The sequence below is a fragment of the Oxyura jamaicensis genome, chromosome 3 (assembly GCF_011077185.1).
Source record: "Oxyura jamaicensis isolate SHBP4307 breed ruddy duck chromosome 3, BPBGC_Ojam_1.0, whole genome shotgun sequence".
Taxonomy (NCBI): Eukaryota; Metazoa; Chordata; class Aves; order Anseriformes; family Anatidae; genus Oxyura; species Oxyura jamaicensis.
In genome coordinates this window covers 71,538,168-71,561,295 of record NC_048895.1, presented here as the reverse complement: position 1 = coordinate 71,561,295, position 23,128 = coordinate 71,538,168, and the positions used below count along the sequence as shown (strand labels likewise).

At 40.6% G+C, this 23,128-nt stretch overlaps 1 protein-coding gene across 2 annotated transcripts in view; it reads left to right on the top strand.

The window, feature by feature from the left end:
* Nucleotides 1-14,202, top strand: part of AFG1L (AFG1 like ATPase) — a 65,914-nt gene extending 51,712 nt beyond the window's left edge. For both annotated transcript variants that reach the window (XM_035320522.1, XM_035320521.1), the window contains 3 exons: nucleotides 9,930-10,070; nucleotides 11,412-11,525; nucleotides 12,261-14,202. In XM_035320522.1, the coding sequence (XP_035176413.1) occupies nucleotides 9,930-10,070; nucleotides 11,412-11,525; nucleotides 12,261-12,407 (402 nt within the window). In that variant the 3' untranslated portion in view covers nucleotides 12,408-14,202. The remainder of the gene's footprint in view (nucleotides 1-9,929; nucleotides 10,071-11,411; nucleotides 11,526-12,260) is intronic.
* The last annotated feature ends 8,926 nt before the right edge of the window (nucleotides 14,203-23,128 follow it).

Below are 23,128 nucleotides of genomic sequence, written 5' to 3'. Positions count from 1 at the left end.
GAACCAAATGTATAATAGCAGATAGGAAGATAAGTGACTGTAGTGAAGGGAATCAATTGTTTTGGGAAGTTACTTTAGATTAAGCTGAATTGTTGTAATAATGGAGGACTCAGAATACTCTAGGTAACATCTTTCAAAATTGGTATATACCAATGCTCACGTGGTTCCTGGTCATTCATGTCACGGTGACTATCAACACTGCTGTCAAAACTTCGTGAATCAATTCCCTTGGCCACCCATACATAATCCTTGATGGTTCCAGAAAGAAGAATGTAATTTGAGTTTTGCAAGTCAGTGGGAAAGGATGGATAGGATGGATGCTTTTGTTTAGTTGGAGAAATGATACACACACAAATGACTCTGCTTTCATGTCGTTGTGACAACGTGTCTTATAATCCGGCCGTGGATAACTCCATTACAGTGGGGTCCATAGTGAAAAACATCCAGACCTAAGAGCTCTGTTTACATTTGTTGGTGTGGCATTAAGGAGATATATTACAAATTAGAAGATTACTTTTTTGGCAGTCATTTTGGTAACATGACATTTCATCTAAGAAGTCTAGAAAACTGTTTAAAATTCAGTGGTGTTCCTTTGAAATGAAGTTATGTTTTAAAGGGAAGTATTCAAACACTTTTCGCTATGGTATCTCATGATTTCATGAAATGTCAGCCAGTATGTAAAAGATGAAAATAGCAAGTCAGCAATTGATAACTTCATGGTATATGAAATATTTCCTAGCTTAAAGCAGAACTTTAAAAATAGCTGCCTTTGTAATTAGTACCTGAAGACTTTGGGAGGCAGAGTCAGTGCCATTCTAGTATTGTAATATTTCTTGTTTCATATGTTAGTATAAATCTTTTCGTTGTCAACAATATAAGGAGATATTTCTGCCTAAAGCAATGCATAAGATATTGGTAACTAACGGTTTCCCATTAATCTTCATAAAAGTAAAATACAGAGAATAGATTGTGTGCAATGCTGGTGTGGCATGAAGTTGACTCAATAGAAAACATCTTGTTACATCGATTGCATTAATCTTTAAATAGGTTTTCTAGTTGAGGATAATTCAATGTTTTAGCTAATTCAGTTAAGATCAAATCCATACACTTTTTTTGTTTGTTTTACTGTATTACGTGAATATGTGGAGAACTAAAAATGCTGGATAAGAGTATATTGATGTATTTCAATTTCTTTAAAGCAAAATAAAAAGCAGCTTTTCAGGTCTATGACATGCCCAGGATTTATGTGGCAGTGTGACACTGTTTGTGGTGGCGTGAAAGTAGTTACGTACTCATTAGCATGGATTCCTCTAAGTGTGCTTCTCCAGTGTGATCTTCTAGAACTGTTCTTATTTATCAAAAGCATTTGTTATCACACCTTCTTTTCTAAGGCCCTAGAAAATGAACAAATTCAGCTAAAGTCGGCTGGGAAAGGCACCAAGCAGAATACAGATGTATAGTTCCTGAATTTTAACACTAACATTAATTTCTGCCATTCCTTTTGGTCTTTCTTTGCATGAATTTCTCCATTTGTACAATGAGGTGTACATTTGCTGGTGTGGCCAGACCGCTGTAAAACATAACCACTTAATTTTTAGAAAGTGCTGGGCGTTACTGAGTTAGTGTGTGGATAAATTTTGCCACGGTGGTGGATTCTGAGGAGCTGCTTCTTGACAAGGAAATACGATTTATAATGGTCACGGACAAATTCTAGTAGACTTTGAATGAATCAGGTCTGGTAACTTCAACTCAACAGAGGTTACGAAAATCTATTTTTCCTTATCCCTTTCTCAGCAGTTGCTTAGATGTACAAAATTTAGGTGAAAAAAAAAAAAAAAAAAGAATTTACATATTAACTAGTTTTTAACATCTCCATATCATAAATGACCAATTAGTGCAAAGGAAAGCCGTATATTACTCCATTAGAGTAAAGTTTTGTTTCTGTCCTTACACATTAAGGTGTAAGCTATTCATGAAGCCTTAGAAAAATCACCCTTTGCCACTGCTCTTTCTTCACTTTAAATGAAAGTTTTGTTTAAAAAATTAGTAATTGTGACAGTTTGGCTTGACTCTTGATCTGTTATAAATAGTTCAGACAACAGTGTACCTTAGATGTAATTCTCCAAGGTCCTAAGGGAGTAAGTAGTTACTGTCTAGCTCCCAGTGTTGATTTTTACAGTCCTCTCACTTGGGCATAGCAACCACTGCCCTCTGCTGGCAATACCGACTTTTTAATCAATTTAAAAAGCACAATTTAACCTTTTCTTTACAAGGGTTGAGTAACTGTTTCATGGATCCTATAAGATTTTTCTTGAAGTAATTAAATATATCTGTTCATCCAACTGCCAAGTACCAATGAACATAGCGTCTTGAAACGATAGGAAAATATAAAACTGATTTTGTGATGGGTAAACTAAAGAATAGTGTTGTTAAACGCCAAAGGTTGTTACAGAAAAGTGTGGAAGTTCATCAGTGACAAGTCGCAGGACCTGGGAAAATAAATCAATGAAGTACTACCAAATGCCTGTCTTCTTCCCACGTTCACCCTAGGCAGCCGCTGCTGGCCACTGTTACAGGATATATTGGTCCAGGTAAATCTTTGGTCCGAGTCCAAGGGGTTTTAAGTTCTAAAGTAATTTAAATAAGGTCATGTTTTCTGTCTGAGCTGGAAAACAGAGCAAGGGAATTTGGGTTACTAATTGTTAGCAAGCATACCACCACGTAACAAAGCTAAGAAAATGAATTCAATATCTGTTGCAAATGGCTATATTATTATACATATATTTTTTTATGTGTGTCTAGAAGTTTAGATTTTCTGCAATGGTCAAAATGTAATGTTAGTGTAGATTAGCACAAAACTAAGTTTGGCAGATGTTCTACTGCAGTTGCCACACTGGACTGACCAGGTGGAAGATCCCAGTTCCTGACTTGAATAGTTTACACTTCAAAATGAAAGAAGATATAACCAAGTACTGGAAATAAATGAAAATTTTAATTTGCAAAGGCAGCAAGTGATTTAGGAATGTAAACGTCCGTTCTTTAGTCAATTGAATGTCTCCCCAACATGATGGCACAGTTAAGCTGCCTTGGCAGTTTAATGATTCTGAATCAATTGAGGGAGTTGCTTTCAGGAAGAACTGCTAAATGTATCCACTGTATAATTTAGTGTTCTCTCTGGGATGGTAGGATTGTTAGGTGTAGTTCCAAATAAAAGTATTATGGAGTTGTTCAGAAGTGAGTATTGTTTTCACTAACTTTTCAGAACTGTGTTTGATTTTAATCTGAGCTTCATTCCCAGCAGGAGATGAGCTTTTGCATCCTAGGCTCTGCACTGAGTGTCTGTCTTTGATTAGTTACATTTGCTTTAAGGACTTAATCAGTTTCTACACCAAAGAAATATGTTGCCTTATCTAACTTAACAGTATATTTTATAAAATACGTTTGGAAACTTCTTTCTGGTGGAAACTTTATTGTGTAGTAATACTGTTAGGCAAACCTCATTTTGGTTCTATTCAGCATGTGTCAGGGCTTAACTTTGGAAAGCACTCCCATCAGTGAAAGCTGCACAGACTTTGAAGGTTCAGATCCTGTACGTTATGGCCCAAGGAATACACCAAACCAGCTGTAAAAATCTTGATTGTAGTTTTAAGGGTTTGCCTTTTTAATTCAGTTCTTTTTTTTTAATGCCTGAATGTAGGTAATGTTTAAAAGCTTTGTTGCCCATGGTTCTGAAATCTTAACGGCAATTGTTAATATTTAACTAGACCTATAAATAGAATGACCTGTAAACCCAATATCCATCGTTTCTACATTCTTTTGAAGACTTAAAATACATGTATGTGTATTAAAAAAAAATTGCAGGATCACTTGAATTGTTGTCTGGTAACTTATTTAAGAACTTACTTTCACATGCACTTTTGATGTGTATTGGTATATACATATACTTGTTCCTTATGGCCTTCAGTATTATACCTGCTTATACTTTCTTCTTTTAAGTCTCCAGTAGTTTTTGTGACCTTTTCATTGACGAGTGCCACAGTGGAGCTGTAAATAAGTCAATGAAGGATTTGAGGGCTGAATGTGCTTTGTGCTGTTCCACCAGTCTCTAGCCAGCTCTGACTGCATGGTAGGTCTTTGAGACACCTCCCTTTTTTTAGGTTCAGTGTGGTTATCTGAAGCTACTAAGTAGTAAGTTCCTCTAAAGCAGGAGTAACTGCTTGATGCTAAATGAACAGGTGCATGCTCTTGTAAGCCTGACATTTCAGCTCAATTGGGCTAAAGCAGGGAAATTAAAAATGAAACAAACTTCTGCTGTAGGATCAATCAAAAATTTTACCTGGATTCTATGATGAGGTAACCTGAGATAGCAGGAGATTGTACTTGATCCAGAAGATATATTCTACCCCAGGTTTTATAAATCTCAAATTCCTGCTCTACTGATCACCCATGTAGGTGTCAATAAAGCTGAAAAATAGCTTACACAAAGGATGTAACAGAGGTATCAGATGAGGTGCTATCAAAACCAAAATGCAGTTAGGACGTTCCAAAATGACTGCTTGTGTAATCTGATTTGATCCTCTTTATGCGTGTATCATTGTTATGGGGTATTGTAATTGCAGGATCACATACTTCTCCCAGTGCTTCCCCCAAGAACTGATGCTTCATTTGGGAATGAACTAACTTAGAGGTGATTCAGGCTGCATGAGAAGCCTTCACCTATAGGGCAGCCCATACCTTGTCTTCTGCGTAGGGAGTGAGAGCAGCACAGAGAGAAGAAAAGCAGTCATCAAGCAAGCTGAATGCTGTATTACGTAATTGACTTGTATCGAGGTCAGCACCAGAGTTAGTGCATGTTACTGTTCTTATAAGCAATAACAAAAACCTTTTCACTGTTGATAATTGTAATTTTAATTTTTCTGGATGTTCTCAAATCTCTGTGGCTTAACCTGCAATTGTTGTGGCGGTAGCTGAAGTCAGCAGTTCTTCTTTGAACTGATATGATCCATGAAACCTGGAGGATCAAATTTCAGAGGTCCTTAGTTTAGGACCCATATATCTTGTATATACTTTTACCTTGAATTTTTCTGTCCCCTGTTTGTACGGTAGAGATAACATCATTTTCTTGATTCACAGCCACAGCTGGGAGATGAATTCCTTACTACAGGTGAAGTGCCTAGTTGTTGTTGTAACAAAAGCCTAAGAAGAACAACATAATTCTTCTTCTACACAAGCATTGGAAAAGTCCATGAAAAATGAAACCTTGTGACCCACTGAAAAAGAGGACAAAGCATGTACTGATGAATGTGCATTGTGTGAGAATCACTGTTCTGTATACTGGTGGGTCAAGGGTCCTGCAAGAGAGGGGAAGCATCACTTAAAGCAATTTGAGACTATATCATATATCCAAGAGCTTATGGAGCACACAGACAACTGTCTAACATCTGACTTTTCGGTTTTAATGATGTTTTTTCAATGTAGCTTTAATTTGTGTGATTAGCAGTGGGGGCATTACTGATTTGCTTATTTTTGGTGTCATCCACCTGAGAGTAGTTAAACATACTTTTAAGAATATCTTAGAATGAAAAGTAATGAATCCATCAGTTAATATTTCTACAAGCAGGTTATATAGCCTTATATCAGATGATATTCAAACAAGTTAAAATAATGATTTAAAGTTGCAGGCCAAGTCACAGTGCTTAGTTAGGGAACACCCAAACAAAACTGCATGTTATTTTAATCTTTCCTTGGTATGTCCTCTGATGTGACATACCTTTTTTTTCTCTTTTGTCACAATACCCCTTCAGTAAAGCTTGGTAAGAAATTTTCATCTTCATTAAAGTCTCAGTTCATTAGTAGTGCTTGAACTGAACTTCTCTGCTTTGCCTGTAACTTACAAAACTTGCCAAAAGATGTGCCCTGCCACCAGTGTCTTTACATTTCTTCACCGAGTCAGATGTGCCCTGAACATCTATCTGTCTTATGCTTTTATTTAAATATGCAGTTGCATCACAGATCATGCTTCAGGATTTTCTGTTCCTTTCTGGAACTGTGATCATGGAGTATTACCTTGGTGCTCTGTCTTATCAGCCATAGTAGTGGTAGTGTGTGGCTCCTTAGGAAACAACAGAAAGCTTTGTAGACTTTCGGTTTTGTTTAATGTGTAAGTTGTAAATATTATATAGTCTTAAACCATATTTTGTTTTTAGGAAGTTTTTGGAGCGTTGGAGTTTCTTCACTAAATTATAGTTAGAGCGGATCACAATTCTTCCATATGATATTGGAACTAGCCCTGGAGTATCTTCCAATATCAACAAACAAATTTTCTCTTAAGATGAAATATCTTTTTCTAACATATGTAAAGTGTCTGGTATTCTTCAGGCAATCTCTAAAAGATGAGATACTTTGTTACTGGTGAGTCAACAAAGAAGGATGCTTTATACTTTAATTAATGGAATATGTAATAGAAACAGAAGACAACTAACTCTTAAAACAGTCCACAGAGAGCTCCAAATAATAAACATCCTACTTGAACTGAGATGATGGTAGCTGAAAATGCATTAAGTAGGCAGAGAAACAAAAACAAATGAAGGTGAGAACGCAGTCAAGCAGGCTGAAGTGGCGTAAACACTTTGTCAGGAGGGTAGCCCATGTTCGTGCTAATGCGTTTTGCATTAGTACGAAGCGTATAAAATACTGACTCCTGGCATCAGAGTTAATGACAAAAATCTACAGCAGTTTTACCATATATACACGTGCAGGAGCAATAATACCACAAGAAAGATTCTTATCTGTTAATGTTTCTTTGCAAAAAAATAAAGTCACGTAAGGTAAAAAAAGCTGGTAAGAAATGGTTAGTGTCAGTGGTAATATTTGTGTTACGGTTCTGAAGTTCAGGTTTGATCAATAATTGTTGAAAGAAAAAAGATCAGACGGCACCAGAAACACACACCAAATGAAGCTGTTATTTTTAGATTGCTGTTCAGAGGACCAGATTAATCAGGCTGAACTTCTAGTAAGACGATTACATATATGTGTGTCAATTAGGAGGATTTCTAGTTTCATTAGCAACTTCAGAGAAATTAATACTCTTATGTATGCTTCTGAACAAAACAGAATACTCTGTGACTAAGTGAGGTTCATAAAATAAACTTCATCCCTGAAGAGTTATATACAGGGCAGCAGTAAGCGTCAGAAATTATTTGTCACTAACTTGTCCAAGCAAATATTGCTGGAGGTCAGGACCCAGCCAGCACTGAGTGTCTTGCCGCAATATGAGCAGAAGGGCCTGTAGGCATACTGGGAATTTGGCGGCAGCCTGTTGGCTGCTGTAACAGTGGAAATCTGTTCCTAGCTGGAGCTTCTACATGTAGAATATACACCCAGCATCTCTGGCAGTGGTGTTATTTCACCTTGAACCCATTTTTCTGTCTCCATTTCCTTTGTGGCACGTTGGTATGTGGGTGTTTGTGCCAGCCTCATGCTGCCTTTACAAGGGCAACAGGGCAGTGAGGACAAGAAGCTGCAGCATCTCTGAAGAAGAGAAGCTGTCAGGGTGTCCCAGCATCATGGTCTCCTCCATTTACAGCACTGTTAGCACAACAGGTGAGGTAAAAAAAAGCTTCTAAGCAATTGCAGGCAGCATGGAAATTGGGCTACTACTAAAGTTAGGGGAGTACAATACAGAATTGGAACTGCCCCTAGTGTTTGCAAGTTTGGTGGTTGTTCCTTCTTTTTACACTAAGTAGAATAAGGTAGAAGGAATTTCAAAGGACTTGTCCAGGATGAGAACAGGTCACGTTGAGAACAAGATTAAAAGCTTTGTCTTCATCTCCAGGGTTATGTCTTTCTAAACTCTAGAAGCGTAGAGGGTTTGAGAATGTTTCTACATGAAGAACTACATCTGGTGCCAGCAGAACCATATCTAACAGCGGACTGGCTGATGGGGAGTTTCAGTTGTGTCTCACCAGGCTTGAGCCTTGGCAGGGAGGTACCCACTTACTCTGTTAAAATAGAAATGGCTGCTAGGCTCAGACCCTTCTGATCATAAGACTTGGGAGTCTCCAAAGGCACGTTTCTGCCAACATTTACAGAATATTATCACTTAGCACTGGCGTAGGTGTTTCAGAAATTCTTGTTAAAACACTCAAGATGATCTGCCTTTTAATGTCTTTAATCAGAGGAATTTTGAATTGCCTGCTTTTTGAACTACAGAAGTAGATTGAGTTCTTGTCTGGATGTGGTAAAGATGCATATTGTAAACCTCTATAAACTGTGTTTTTTATGTCTGTATTAAAAAAAGAAGTTTTTTTTTTTTGTCTTCTTGGGTTTTAAATTTTCATGTCACCAAGGTGCCCACCGAATTCTTACTTAAATTTTATCAAAGTACGTATCTTGGTGCATATTTTGCAATAGTTTGAAGTCCTTTCATTTCCTCTTTTTTTTTCTTTCTTGGAATCAGATTTTAGTATTTGAGATATCTTTGTGAAATGACGAGCGTACGTTCGTATGGCTTAAGGCAGAATATTCAACATGTTTGGGGCAAGAGAGAGGCCACAATCTCAGGGGTGTGGGCTTCAGCAGGAAAGTGCTCAAGCTCATCGTGTGATAAAAGAATGAATCTAAACAGCAGCGATATCCCTGATTTCTTACCTAAAAGGAGAAGTTTCATTCCTTTCTCATGTGCAGTCAAACCATTGTACCTTCAGGTACAACATGCAGGTATATTTGATTTTCCTTTGACTTGATCACTTCCATACCTTCTTTATCAAAACATTACAAGTCCAGCGACAGTCAGAGACTGTTCCTATGGGTTTTTCATTCTTATGTCTAAATAAAGCCCAAGGTCCTGGTCAAGGATAGTCGTTAATAATGATTGCCCTTAATTTCTTGAAGGATTCTAATGAAGCAGTTACGCTTGGCCTGCAGCAAGTTAGTGTAGTAATTTTTTATATAAAATATTTTTGGTGTTTGGTTTTTAAGATATTAGCAGTATCACAGTGCTTTATAACCATACTGTACCTTTGGGACCGTGCATTTCATTAGCTAGGAAAAGAGTGGTACCATTTTGCATAATGCTGCTGATCTTACTCTGTGGAGTGGTTGCATCCAATATACCAAAGTACTCGCACAAGTAGAACTCCTGAGGTGGGCTTCAGGACTATGAAGCTTTTTTCCTGAATACTGTGACTTAATAGCTTAAGATAAAATACTGCCTGCAGTACTAATAGGGTAGATCTTGCAGGAAAAAATGACCTTCTATGTAATGAAAGTCATTTAAAATGAGTGTATTTGAATGAGTTACTAATATTTGTCTGTATCTTCTGTTGATGGCTTAGATACACAACTAGAAACTAAAGTTCTTATTAAAGCTTTTTATTTCATCCTTACAGGTGAAGCCACAAACAAAAGAACTGCTACAAATTGTCTTCTTGTCCATTTTCTGTTGCATTCCGTGCTTAGACATCAGATTAGATTTGTTTGTTTGAGTTGTTAATAGGTGAACCAAATGTCGCTGTACTGAGGATTTAGTAACTAGCCTGTGCATTTGACAATCTTGCTGCTGGAAAGCATCCTAATAGCTGTTCAAGTTATTTATGCTTTAGGTGGTTGTTGCAGCTTAACCATATTTATTCTTCTGTGTGTTATGGTTTACAGTGGTTGTTTTGTTTGAGGTTGTAAGGTCATAATCCAGAGCGGAAGAGCCAAATTTCCAACAATCAAACGCTGTTGGGGTACAGCAGACAGTTAAGTGAGGACACACGTTTACCTGTCAGTAAGGGCAAACTGAAGCTTTCCTGAAGTAAGATAGGAGGGAACAAAAATAATATGATAGGGGCTTTTCACTCATTCTTCTGTACCTGTAATATTACAAGACAATGTTCATGTATCTTTCTCTCATAGGTTTCTATTTCACATGGTTTTTGTTTCAGCCTCTTGGGGCCAGTGACTATTTGGAAATATCAAAGCACTTCGACACAGTCTTTGTTCGTGAAATTCCGCTTCTTACCATGGCAAAAAGGACACAAGCTCGTCGTTTCATCACTCTTATTGATACCTTCTATGAGCATAAGGTGAGAACCAAGCCTTTCATATATGTGTAGGAATAATATTGAAAGCCCTAAAACCTGCCTCTTACCTCAAGCCAATTCTATATTAATCATCTGTAAAATACAAGCAGCAAAGACACATCATTCCAGTTTCACGGTAAAGGCTAATAAGTAGGTATGTTTTGATTTTTGTGAGTATTCAACATGACCGTAAATATAGGCTAGGGGATATTTGTCTTTCTTGAATGGGGATGTCATTTCTTTCCTATCTCAAAAAAACAAACAAGAAAACCAGAAGCCTTGCCATCATTTTAATAATGAAAGATTGTGTTGCTAGCGGTGCTGGAGCTGATCTGAGAGTAATCTGTATGGGCAGTTGGTCGGGGATCAGTGTCTTCCTGAACAGGGTACGAAGGAGTTAATAGTATAGTTGTGTTATTAATTTGAGAGGAAACAGTCACTCCAGGCTTTACATTAGGTTGCAGAACTGCTAATGGAACAGTAACGATAAATTCAGCACTTCACTTGGATTTACAGAGGTTTCAATTATGGAAGCAAGATAGCATTGTTAGAACAAGGAAAAAAAGTTCATGTTTAAATTATTTTTTTTTCAAGTAATGAAAGGTGAGATTTCATATCTTGTGTGGCTGTCTGTGCATGCACTTAAATATTTATGCAATCAGGAAATATCAATTGGGATTCTTTTAAAGTGTGTCCTGGCAAGATGATCAGAAAGGCCCTGATCCAGCAAGGTGTTGAGCTGAGCGTGTGAGCAGTCTCATTCACGTCAGCCAGCATCCTTGTGCTTGCTGTCTGCACGAGCCTGTTTGTGGGGACCTGTCCAAAATGCAAACGTAGACACATAGTATCTCCTCCCAGCAGACATGAAAACAGCATTTATTATTGTTATAGGAAGCAGTGTGCACCTGAGTATCTTAGGTGAAAGCAGAGTTGAAACTCAGCCTTCTGGGATATTTTGAATTTGGGATGGAAATAAGCGTGCACTGCACTTACCTAACCATGGGGGAAAGCAGGCATTGTTTACTAATATTTTGTAGCTACAAAAGTAAATTTGATTGAAATCATTGCCCGTATAGCAGATATTCTGTGTATTTAATAGCACAGTTGTGCTGTTCTCTGAGTAAAAATTACTTGAGGTGTTGTTAAGAAAAAGATCCCGTGAGGTTAATATTCCGAACGATGACATAAGGTTAATCTTCTATGGCAGTATTAATGAGAGAAAGGAAAAACACCTGGAATAAAAACAAGATCCTACTTAAAGTTTGCTTTTCATAAATCATGTGTTTCAGCCCTCTTCTGTAAAGCACAGGTGTTGAATATCGTTGCCTCTTTTCTTTCTTTCAGGTGCGTATTATTTGTTCTGCAGTGACTCCTCTCCAAAGCTTGTTCCTGGTAGAACATGACAATGGTGAGCTGGAGGACAACAGAGTGTTGATGGATGATTTGGACTTGAGCCAGGTACATGATATTAGCATCGTCTCCCTTTTGTAACAAAATTGGTTTTGGTCTCATAATTACAGCAGCGTTTTAGGAAGAGGAATCAAGTAAACGTTTAACCAGTGATTTGCTGCTTTTTCTGCAGTGTCTGTCTCTTCCGTAATTGCACGTTATGTTAGTTATTCATAGTCAAAGAAAATATAGCAATATATAGAACCATTTTGCATAAGTTTTAGGGTCGTTTTGATTGTTAATCATTATATTTGTTTAATCATGTATGAAAATACTGATTTAAGCTTAGCTCCAGCATTTAAAGTACAGAAATAAAAAATGATCTGTTCTACCTCTTTGTAGCCTGTACGGAGCTGCCGTGCAAATCCTCACACACAATTTTGCATGTTGCATGTTCTCTTTTTCCTTCTCTCTATAAACTATTGTTAATGGATTTTTAAATGATTTGTCTCAATCACTGCACAATTAATCAACAGAAAAGTGGAAGTAGATGGTTAGTGTGTAATCATGTTATTTTAAGTCCAAAGTATTACTTCTCTGTGCTCTTTCAAAGGATTGTTTAGATGAAATAGGTGTTTTTGTTTAATATTAGGAGCTTAATTTTAATCTCCATTGTGCCTTGCTGCTGTCCTTTATTGTCCCCACCTGTAAAGCACTCAGCATAAAGAGTTAGGATGAACTTTCACGGGATGAACAGCTATGTTTCTCACAGTTTTTTGGTACTGTTTTTGTGTATTAATACAGGATTCTGCCAAAGGACTCTCCATGTTTACAGGAGAAGAGGAAATCTTTGCATTTCAGCGTACTATCTCACGGCTTACAGAAATGCAGACTGAGCAGTATTGGAAAGAAGGGGACAGAAGTAAAAAAACAGTTGTAACTAAAAGTTGAATAAAACCACCAAAAAGTATGCAAAGAAGTACAACTACAGAATTGGAAAGCTTTTTAGCACAACTGAAATAATAATTGCACTTTATCATCTGGACCATGTTTCTTTGATCAAGTGGTTTTCATGTTTAGGACATGAGGACTGATTTAAATTTCTTTTAATTTTCTGTGCCGCCAACGTGTGAACATGTGAAATTTTACCTTCATATTCTTTTCTGTAAGACATAACTTTGATGTTCAGGGAGTTTAACTGGATTAGAAAATTTCTGGACTATTGCTGTAGAGACAAAGTCAATGGATTATGCAGGGTTCTCAGTAGATTGATAATGTTACATGAAGAGGGCACTTTGTGGTTCATGCACTACGTCTGTCCCATATAATGCAATTTGCACAAGAGAGATCAAATGCTTGCTTTATGAAACTCCTGATGTTCTGTAGTTCTTTCCTAGAATCCTAGAAACTACTCTGTAGTGCATTGTTTTATTTTTGTTTTTCTTTTCCTGTGTGTAGCCATCTGCTGACTTTCAGACTCCAAGAGTTTGATGTAATCAGACTGTTGCTCCGTCTGGTTAATTGAAAACAAACAGTTTGATCCAAGAGACAAGGCTGAGGAGGAGCTTGAAGGTGATTGAAACCTCAGAGGGTTAAACCCAAGGAATCATGTATGGTAAAAGAAACTATAAGACAGGGTATAATGTAACACATAAGAGCAAGTTAATACTTTTCCTGTATTTTTTCCTGGGTGTGCTGCATTCACATTACTGATATATTTCTACCCTGAATTATCTCAGGCTTCATCTCTGTGGCACCTTCCACTGCTACCAGCACATCTGCCCTGACCTGGGGATGGTGGTATGCAGTGCTACTGAGGCGATTAATCATAATACAATACAAATGTGTTCTATGAAAAAGATGAGGAGGTATTAGCTGATTCCCAAAATCACATCACCCATTCTTATGTTTGCTGAAAGTTTTCTTCAAGGTAAAAACGCAATTAATTGTTGTCATTCTTGGTTTAAATCTGACTGAAACAAAATACGGTACTGCTTGTATCGGCTCATGCTCTATTTTTATTTTTATTAAAAAAAAAAAAAAAGTTTTAAAAGCACATTTTAAAACCCCAAATACAGAAAAACATTATGCAGATGATCTGAAAAGATTGCCACAATTTCTTATGGTGGAGATATATAACACATCATCCACAAATTGGAGGGGTTTTCTTGGATTTTGCAGTGGCTTTTTCTTGTTACCATGTGTATTACCAAGAATATTAGTTTCTGCCTTTGTTAAGCCTGATGAAATTATCAGAATCCTAACCCCCGTCACTAATACAGAAGTTTTTTTTAAAGGGACTTTTTGGTAGGGGAAGTGGTGACTAGCGAGGTTCTGTGTGCTTGGATGTCTTACAGCAATACAGATGCTTTGGGAGTCGCGTGCTCAAGTCTGGTTTCCTGTTCTGACCACTTCTGTTTGCCCTGGCAATTACTTGAACTGGCTGTACCTGTTATCCAAATAACTTTTAGAAACTGCTTATTTACAGTTTGTACAACTACGTTATTCTCACAAGAGTGACTACAAGTGAGAATTTGAATGTATATTTATGAAGAATCCAGTAAGAATGTATTGCACTTACATCAGTTCTTCAGCACTTCCTAAGCATGTCTTCAGAGATTTTAAGTTTCTCAGTGGAGAGACCACTGAGATTCATGTGGGTGCGTTTGTGTGAATAGACACAGACGTGAATAGATGTATACTTCATTCATACGTATGTGAACGTAGATAAAGCTAATACATGTCATTTAAGTGTGTATGGTTATATATTTATACGTGGCAGTCTGTACTCAGCAGCATGGCCTCAGCGAGGCTGTAACTGTCCTGAAGTTTCTGCTGAGTCTGGACTTTCTTCTAATAGCATTCAAGTGCCTCTGGCCTTGTCCAAACCAGAATTTGTTGTGGGAAAATGGGAGGTGGTGCTAGGTTCCCTAAAGCATCTTGCATCTAGATATTTATTTGCATTATTTAAAAAAGCGTGCATGTTTAGCTTGTATGTCTTCCTCCGTCATGTGGTATAAGGGAAATGCAAATAACTGCAGAAATACAGGTGAGGCATCTGGGACACGTGAGGGAGAAGTTCTGGCAGGCTTTGTATTCCCACGGAGACTCAGGCCGTGGAAGTGAAGTGGATTTCCATGGTCTGTGTGGGTGGTGACTGATCTCATTTAACCAGGGTCTCCCGGGAGGCCTCTGGGCAGATGTGCTTGTACTGGTGCAGCTTTGCCTAATGGTGTTTGAGGTCATGCTTTTCTGCATTGTGTGCACTGAGCCCAACGTTGGATACTCCAACTTTTTGGAAGCACAGCTCCTAACGCAGCAGGCCAGTGGAATCACTGAAAGCCTCCTGGGATGCAGGTGAACTCTGTCAAGCCGTGGGAGGGAAGTCAAGTTCCCTGAGCTTCCAGAGCCAACCAACACAAGCTTCCAAAGTATGTTCCTAAACAAAGCCGTGGGGCAGTCTGGACTTGGCCAGCAAGGAAGTTTTCTGCTAGGTTTCATTGGTAGGTGCTGGCAGCAATGAGGCAGAGGAAAGGGGGAGTACTTCAGAAGTGTTTTGGGGCTGAAAGAGACTGAAAACAGGAAAAGCTGCTTAAATCAGTGTGAAGTATTTGTGGTTGCACCGGAGAGTGTGGATTGCCGCTTTGAGGTCAGGACCACAGGGAGAGATTGACGGGACCAATTTGTCAGGCAGCCCGGACGCTGGGGCAGGGAGTAATCCCTGCAGTAACCACAGAAGCGGCGTATTTCTGTGCAGCCATGTCCGTAAAGAAAGCGAGGCCCTGCATGCTTCTCGTACGGTGCTGCTTATAATTGCATAGCATGCATAAGGTCTGCTTCCAACAGGAATTTTGGGGTGGGCGGGCTGCTTCTGAGGCCAGGCGGCTTCCAGGCAGTTGGGCACTGACCGGCGTCTGTCGCTGAGACACGATGGATGGAGCTGGGTGCGACCTGCCCAAGGCGCTCAGTGCTCCGGCAGTCCCGTCCCCCGCTGCCTGGCCTGCTCCTTGCTGCCAGGAGACAGCAGCTGTCCTTCGCTTTCTGCTCCCACATTAAGATGTTTCACTTGCCAAAATGTAAACAATGAAATGCCTGCGAATAAATTGCACACACTCCTTAATGGCCTTAAAATTGCTGGTTTTATGCTATATGCTTCCATCCATCAGATCTGGAATGTTTTTATCTACCCTTTATTCATTCAGCAAACATTATTGCTGAGTTGTTTTAAACATCTTTTTGAGTAACCTCATTGATGTGGTATGAAGTTTTGCTGTCATCGAAAGTAAAATCCTTGTGATTGTGGAGCATATGAGGGATTTCATGTTGGTTTAGGAAGGCCACATCCTGGCTGAGAATCTCTTAGTAACTTGTCTCAAATACTCAATTGACAAAGCTGTTCATAATGCCCAGCAACTTAAACTACAGCCTCTGAGTGTAGTTACTCCATCCCTACAGACTATCTTGAAAGCTGTGTGTTCAGTTCACGTTCTTGTTCTGTAGCTCTTATTTATTTTTTAATGAATAAGGCACAACTGTGTCTTTCTAAACTATTGTTTTTCAGTATTTACCTTTGCACAAATTGAGGGAACAATTACCCCACACAGGCTATAATGAGACAGCCTACCAAAGGTCTTCACAGGAATTGAAGATGCACTTCTTGCTGTTGTCATTATTTTGATCTAAAAGGGGAAAGCATTAATGGGTTTTCATGAGTAAATGTGATCATGACGACATTACAGCTGGATAGATGTCACCAGTTCTGCAGCAATTTAAACCTGAACAAAATGACCAGGTTTCAAACAGTGCTCAGCCTGGTCACCGGGCATCTAACAAGGAGGGAGAGCAGTCTCTCTGTCAAGACCTGTTGAAAAGGATCAAGATTTGGGGTTTTCTTTCTGCAGTTGTCTGGATCTTTGTTACCCCTGTACCTCAGTTTCCTCATTGATAAAACAGGAATTGTGTTATTTTCTTATTTGCTAGCCCTGGAGTGCTGCCAGGCTGAACTCATTAATATTCTAAGATGTTTTCTGAGGCCCTGGGATGAAAATACTTCACTAAAGTATGTAAATAGTGCAAAAATAATTTAGCTGCTCCAAGTGGATTAGTTTCCTTGTTTGGGTTACAGAATTAATACCTTCAACTAAGCACCATGTGCCTCTTTACAGAGTAATTTTTTTGTACAACACGTCTATTTTAAAGAAAAATATATCTGAGGTTTGTGATTAAAAACCAAACCAGTTCATGTAGTTTTTCTTCTACCTGTAATGACGGATTTCCTTTGATTTATTATAACCTTAGATCCTGTACTTGTGAACTGCAGTGGCTTTGTAAATTTTGAGATTCTCATTTGAATGTATACTGAGAATTTTTTAAAGACAGAATTGAGTCTAATATATAACAATTCGAACCCTGTTAAGTCCGTCTTAATTGAAAATATTTTTTTTATAATAAAGAAAAAATAAATCCAGATTTTATAAGCATTTCACTTACTGCTCATGCTGTTTTTCTGTACATGTTCTGAAGAGGTAAGAGTTGTGGTAGCTGCAGTGAGCTGCTTGTCGTTGTCTCCGTGTGGCAACACCGGACTCCAGCACTGGCAATTTCTGTGTGCCGGGCCGCCTGGATCAGCCAGAGCGCCCCAGCCCATTGCAGTGCAGTTGGCTCAGCATGGGGTAAGTGTATTCCGGGTTTGTAAGGAAGGTCCTCCAGAGGAGACTTGGACTTGTCCTCCTCAGTTGCTGCTGCAGGCAGTCCTACCCTCACAGGCTCTCGTTTCTGTTTTGGAAACCTTTTTTCCACCTCTTTTTCTCCAGCAGCTTAGGGTAGGGTGCTCCATCTTAGTACGTACCACAGATAAAATGCTCTCTTTTTTTCCATTAACATGGGATTCTTACAGCTTAAGACCTGCTCTTCACTATCAGCCAGTTAGTTCTGCAGTTAGGGGTTTTACACAGCCTGGAAAACTCGATGAAGAAAGAAAAGGGTAAGCCCGATGTGTCTGCTAACATGGGTTGGGGAATCATTCTTCATATTTAACATGGCAATCTGCAAAATGATTGATCGCTTTGCTTTTTGAATCAGGAAAAGGATCAGGAAAGGGTGCAGCACATCTTAGCGTTGTGAATGGGAGAACCTTTTATTGGAAACCTTCGGTCTCCTCATTTCTTCCAAAAAGAGGAATCATCCTGTTGAACATCAAGCCATCACCCATTTGCCTCAGTATGTTACCTGCAGCAGTAGTGATATCCAGTGTTAGAGAAGAGCATCCAGAAAACTTCTAAACATCTAATAAACGTTAGCAATTCACCAAGGTGTATGAGGCAGGAGACTACATCCTCACTTTGTTATCCACGTAAACATTAGGTCCTTCTCTAAGATGCTTTGAGATTTTTTTTTTTGCCTCAAACATCCTGCAGTCTTTGTTTACATCCTGTCTTTGGGGTCCAAATAAAAACTTTGCTCAAAAAAAAAAGTCCCTTTGTAGCTTCTTCCAAAATACTTCAAAAGCAGATGCAATCTATCTGCCTTTGCAGGTTTTTTTCATCTAATACATCTCTCTCATACCTCTTTGGTCTGTTACTTCTCAGAGATGAGCAACCACAAATGTGCCCATCTCTTGACAGAGAAGAACAATGTGGGTTGTGGGGTACTTAAGCTTTTTTAAGCTCTGGCATGTATGAAATTCAAGGCATGGGGTCGGGGAGGAGGTTAGAGAGTACCAGTCCTGGGTCAGAGACCACAGCGGGATCCTTGGTGAAGTCCTAGGGCCAAACAACCCATCCTGTGTTGATTGTACGCTTGGATTTTGTTTCTTACCTTGCTTCAGCTGCCCCCAGTAACAGCCATGCTCCAGGGCTGGCAGCGTCCTGTGAGATGCCGGTCATTAAAATGTTGCTACCCTGTGACATTATTTTGCCTATGTCAGCACTAAACATTGTCTGCTGCCTTGTGTTCAGGAAAGAGAAATCCCTGCTGCTCCTTGGTGCCCATTGCCAGAAAAGCTTCTTAAGCAAAATGTTTTGTGGCAACAGTGCCTGGGCTTGCCCCCGCCTGGCGTTTCCTGGTGGCTGTGAAAGCAGCCCACTTGCCTACTTCCATTCTGCCCATCTTAACAGCTTAGGTGAACAGCCAGCAACAGAAATAAGCCAACTAGTTCAAATCTCGAGGACCTCTCTTTATGAGCACCACACTTTTGCCACCCCTCAGGTGGCAATGTGACTGGGGACAACCCCGTCAGGTCCGTGGTTGCTCATCAAATGCTGCTATCCTTTGCTCTGGAGTCCTCTGCGCTAGTCAAGAATGTCTTTTTTTTCTTTGTCCTTTTTTTTTTTTTTTTTTTTTTTTTTGTTTTTAATATGGAGAAAAAGACATTGACAGTGTAGATATGCTTAATTCTATCCCCTTTATCCTGCTATAAACTGAGTGGTAACGCAGCCTCTCAGTGCATTTCCCATAGTTGCTTTTTTTTTTTTTTTTTTTTTTTTTTTTTTTTTTTCTGGAGGTTCTGCTGAAACACAGTGCTGCTTCTCTCAAAGCAGGATGCAAAACAGAGAAGTGGCCCAGCACCCATGGCCCTGCAACATGGAAGATGCTTCTGACCTCTGGGCTGTGGCAACGCCTGTGTTTTCCCTTCTGACTGCTGAGGAGGAGGACTCAGTGGCAGATCCTTATGCAGAGCAGAGGGAGGACAGAGCAGATGGAGGATGCAGGCCACTTGCTCCCTCTCCAGCCTTCTGCATTCTCCACATATTTGTAAAACAACTTTTGTTTTAAATTGAATTGAATTCTAAGAGCGCCATTAAAACACAGAAATGCTTCTCTCTGACCTATTACTCTGCATTCATGTTGGTAAAATTTTGGATGAGTTTCTATAGTCCTCCCGCCAGTTCTTTGTCAGGGTGAAGGGTTTAGTTGGCTCTGTTAAGCCACTCTCTAGCTGAAATTGTTCATTTAAATCGTTACAAAAATCCACTCTTTTCCAATGCGAATCCTATATTCCCAGATTCAAGTACTGCTGCCAGTGCAAAAGATTTCGAATTCTTTCAGTGCAATCACACTGTGTCAGTCCAAAGCCAAATTACAAACACTTATCCACAATTCCCCTTACTCAGCTTTACGCTAATTTTTTCCAGCAGGCAACAATAGCCATAGAAGTACAGGAAAAGATTATTAGAAGAGCTGAAGAAATGGTCGATCAATTCCCTCAAAAGCTGCGGTATAATTCTAGCACAGCCTCTCACTGCAGAAAGAAAACCATTCAGTTCTGTTGCTTAATATGTTTTTAGCGCACGGTTCTTTAATGTCACGGTAATTAAGAGAGATCACAGCCACGGGAAGATGAAGCACGCAACAAAAGATCAAGTGATTGTTTAAGCTAAAGTTAAATGACCCAGGGAAAGCAAGCTCACTGACGTGAAGAAAAGGCTTCCTTTGTATCCTCTGTTCTTTTGCAATTAGCAAAGCCAAGCGCACTTGTGGGACTTGTTTGTTCTACCTCCAGTGATGGATGACGCTCAGGTCACAAAGCGACGCGTTGGTCGGTCGGGATTTCTCCTGCGGGTTTGTTAAGAACATCCCTCGCGTAAGGTCTGTCCTGGAGCCCGGGGATGAGGGACCAGCACTGGTTCCCCATTAGCCAAGGTTCAAACACTCTGCAGGCAGCTAACAGAGTTGGTTGGGGTGCGGGCGGACAAAGCCTGTTGAAAACACGGGCAGAAGAGCGGTCTCCAGTTGTGGCGGTATCTCATGAAAAGTGAAATTTCCGAGGCCAGCGGAGAGAGGAGCGATTACTGTCCAGCAAAATTACAATCTGAATGGTTTGCCATTTTCAGTGCCTGGATAGGATGGCAGCGATTGCTATAGAAACTTCTGTGAGCGAGACAGAGAGGTTTTCCAGCACTGGAAATTGCGAATTGAGAAGGTTAGACTGGGTGCAAAGCCCATTCAGTGAGGCAGCTGCCAGTTGAGCCTCTTTGCCAAGTAAATTGTAGGAAAAGCTGAATAAAATGTCCCCTGAACGCATCAGGCAAATTAAATTTCAGTCACAGCCTTCTGGCCAGGGTTGGTGAGAGATGGCTCAGGTGCGGGGTGCACGTGTGGGTGCTCATGCTCTCTCTGCCTGGGGCACGGCAGGGCACAGGTGAGATGAGGGACGGAGGGGGGGGGGTCTGATAAAGGGTGTCTGTGGGGACAAGAGCCCAGCCAGACATATTCTCAGGTGGCAAGCCAAGCTGGGGGAGCAGTGGCCCTCCCAGCCCTGGTTTTGCCACCTCTGAGTGGGGCTGGCACCCACCGCTGTCTGTCCCATCCCTCCCCAGCCCAGTGCCAATGTAAACGGGAGCGTGTTGCCTACCTGCCCCTTCCCCTCCAAAAAAACCTGTGACAGGCACCTGGAACTGTCCCTCTGGAGTGGGACGACAGAGCAAACACAGAGACAAGGCCAAACCCACAGGTGGCTCAGTGCTCAGGGCTTCCTGCTTGCCACCTCCCAAAAGCTTAGGCAAGGCCTGGAGATCTCCCCCACAGCCCATCAGGCCCTGGCTTCAGTTGCAGACCCAGGCTCCTTACAAGGCTGCTCTCACCTCCTTTCCACACCCAACACCCCAGGCATCTTGTCTGTACCAGGAGAGGGCTTGCTGCCTTTTCATGTTCGTCGCCGGCCTTGGAAAAACAGGTCTTCACCCCTCCGGCAGTGGGCTGGCAGGGTCTACGCCAGCACCTCGCTCCCCACTGATCCCCTGAAGGGCCGCCAGCACCATTATTGGGCCTTATCGCTGCCGTCGTTTAATTTCCTCCTTCCTCACGTCTCTCCTCAGACTCCTTTGATTTAACTCCAGGTGGCCAGCCAGCAGAGCATCGAGCAGGTGAGCTCAGACTCACACCGTACACTTCTCCTCCTCGAGCTGCAGGCAGCCGGCATGCCAGCTCAGCCATCATAGCCCTCAGTCCCGCACCCCCTGCAGCAACTGGGCTCGTGACAGTTGCCCTTCCAGTCGTGCTTGGCTTTAGGACAAAGCAATAACACCTCTGTATGAATCAGTGGGATCTCCTATCATCCTGTCTTGCAGTTTCCAAGTATACTGGTTCTTCACTGGAAAAAAATCTTGCATTGAAGTACAACAAATTATATGGCATGTGTTATTATGAGCAATGGGATTTGTTTTACAGCATAAGGGTGAAAAACGTAGCTAGTCAGAGCTTATCAAATCCACAAAATGTTTACCATATGTAATACTTCTCTGCAGAAACAAATGATGCACTTTCGGTATTAAGTATAATTGGCATTTTCATCTGATTCTGAGTCTATTCATTTACAAGTTCTAAATACATAGCTCTTCTTTAAATCTTACAGGCATCCTCCTCTGCTATTGGAGCATCTGAAGACTGTGCTTGCTCTGATTAAGACAATGTCTGTCGTTGTCCACTTATTTTTTTTTATGTGCATTGATTATTTGTTTTACTAATGGCTAATACCGAGCTGCTACACGGCATGTATCTGTGCACACACATATATGTGTACTCGAGGGCCTACTAATGGGCTTTTCAGCCCTTGTGGACTGCAACTGCCCCCGCAGTCATGAGTTAAAGCCTGGTTAATGGACTCTAATCTGTCAATTCTTGAACAATTTAGGAAATTAGTTATTGACATAATGGAGAAATTATCTGAGTGTATCACAGCAACCCATTCTTGAGGACACCTCCATCTGCTAAGGTTGACCCTAATAATTAACAGCCTTACCCAAAGCCCCAGAGGTGCTTTACAAGGCACAAGGCTGAAGGTTAAATAGCTTCTGTGCATCAGATGTGCTCATTACACCAGTATGTCTGTAATCACTTTCCTGAAGCCACAGCAGCTCGTTAATTGATTGCTCTCATTTTACCGTCCTTCCATGGCTCCCCTGGACCATTACAAAGCTTTGCCCTTGTCCTTGCCTGCTTGCCTTTAGCTGTTCAGCCTGAGACCTGGTGTGCCAGACAGGACACCAGCAGCCTCCTGTCCAACTCCGTGTAACCACCGTTGGGTATCTAGGCAGCCCAATGGGTTTCCTCCTTTTGGTTCCAGGGTTTGTCTAACTTTAAGTTTTCCAAAATGAGAAGGTGGTGATGAATCTGAGCCGAGGTGCCATAATTGACTTGGTGTGCAAGAGTTTGCAAGGAGAGCATGACTGATCGCAACTGGTGAACCGACTGCTTAGCTGACCTGCTGCTACAGCTGGAAAAGCACAGCAAAGCAAAAGAGAACAGCCTTCTGAGATGACAACTCCTTTGCCAGCTCATCTGGAGCAGTTAATGACATGCTACTGCCTATATCCCAAGTGAGAAATGAGATGCAAAAGCCTCAGTCCTTGGGTCTAAACCCTCCAAATGTACTTGGGTACCTCGTTAGAGTAAAAGATATGTCCCTACTAGGAGGAGTAGGGCTTTAGCACCTACTCGTTTAAGCACAAAGATGTTTGACTTATGTGTCTTGCATGTAACAGTGTAAGCAAGGGCTAAAAACAGGGGTTTCAGCAGTGCTTCCCATTTCTTGGCTTTAAAAAAAATCACAAGCTCCCCCCTTCCCATTGCTTTTGCTCCACAGCACTTTGCATGCTCATACGAGGTGGCGCAGGGGGTGCACAAAGACCTCTTGTGCTGTGGCCCTTAGGAAGCTTTTACTAGGGCTACTGGTT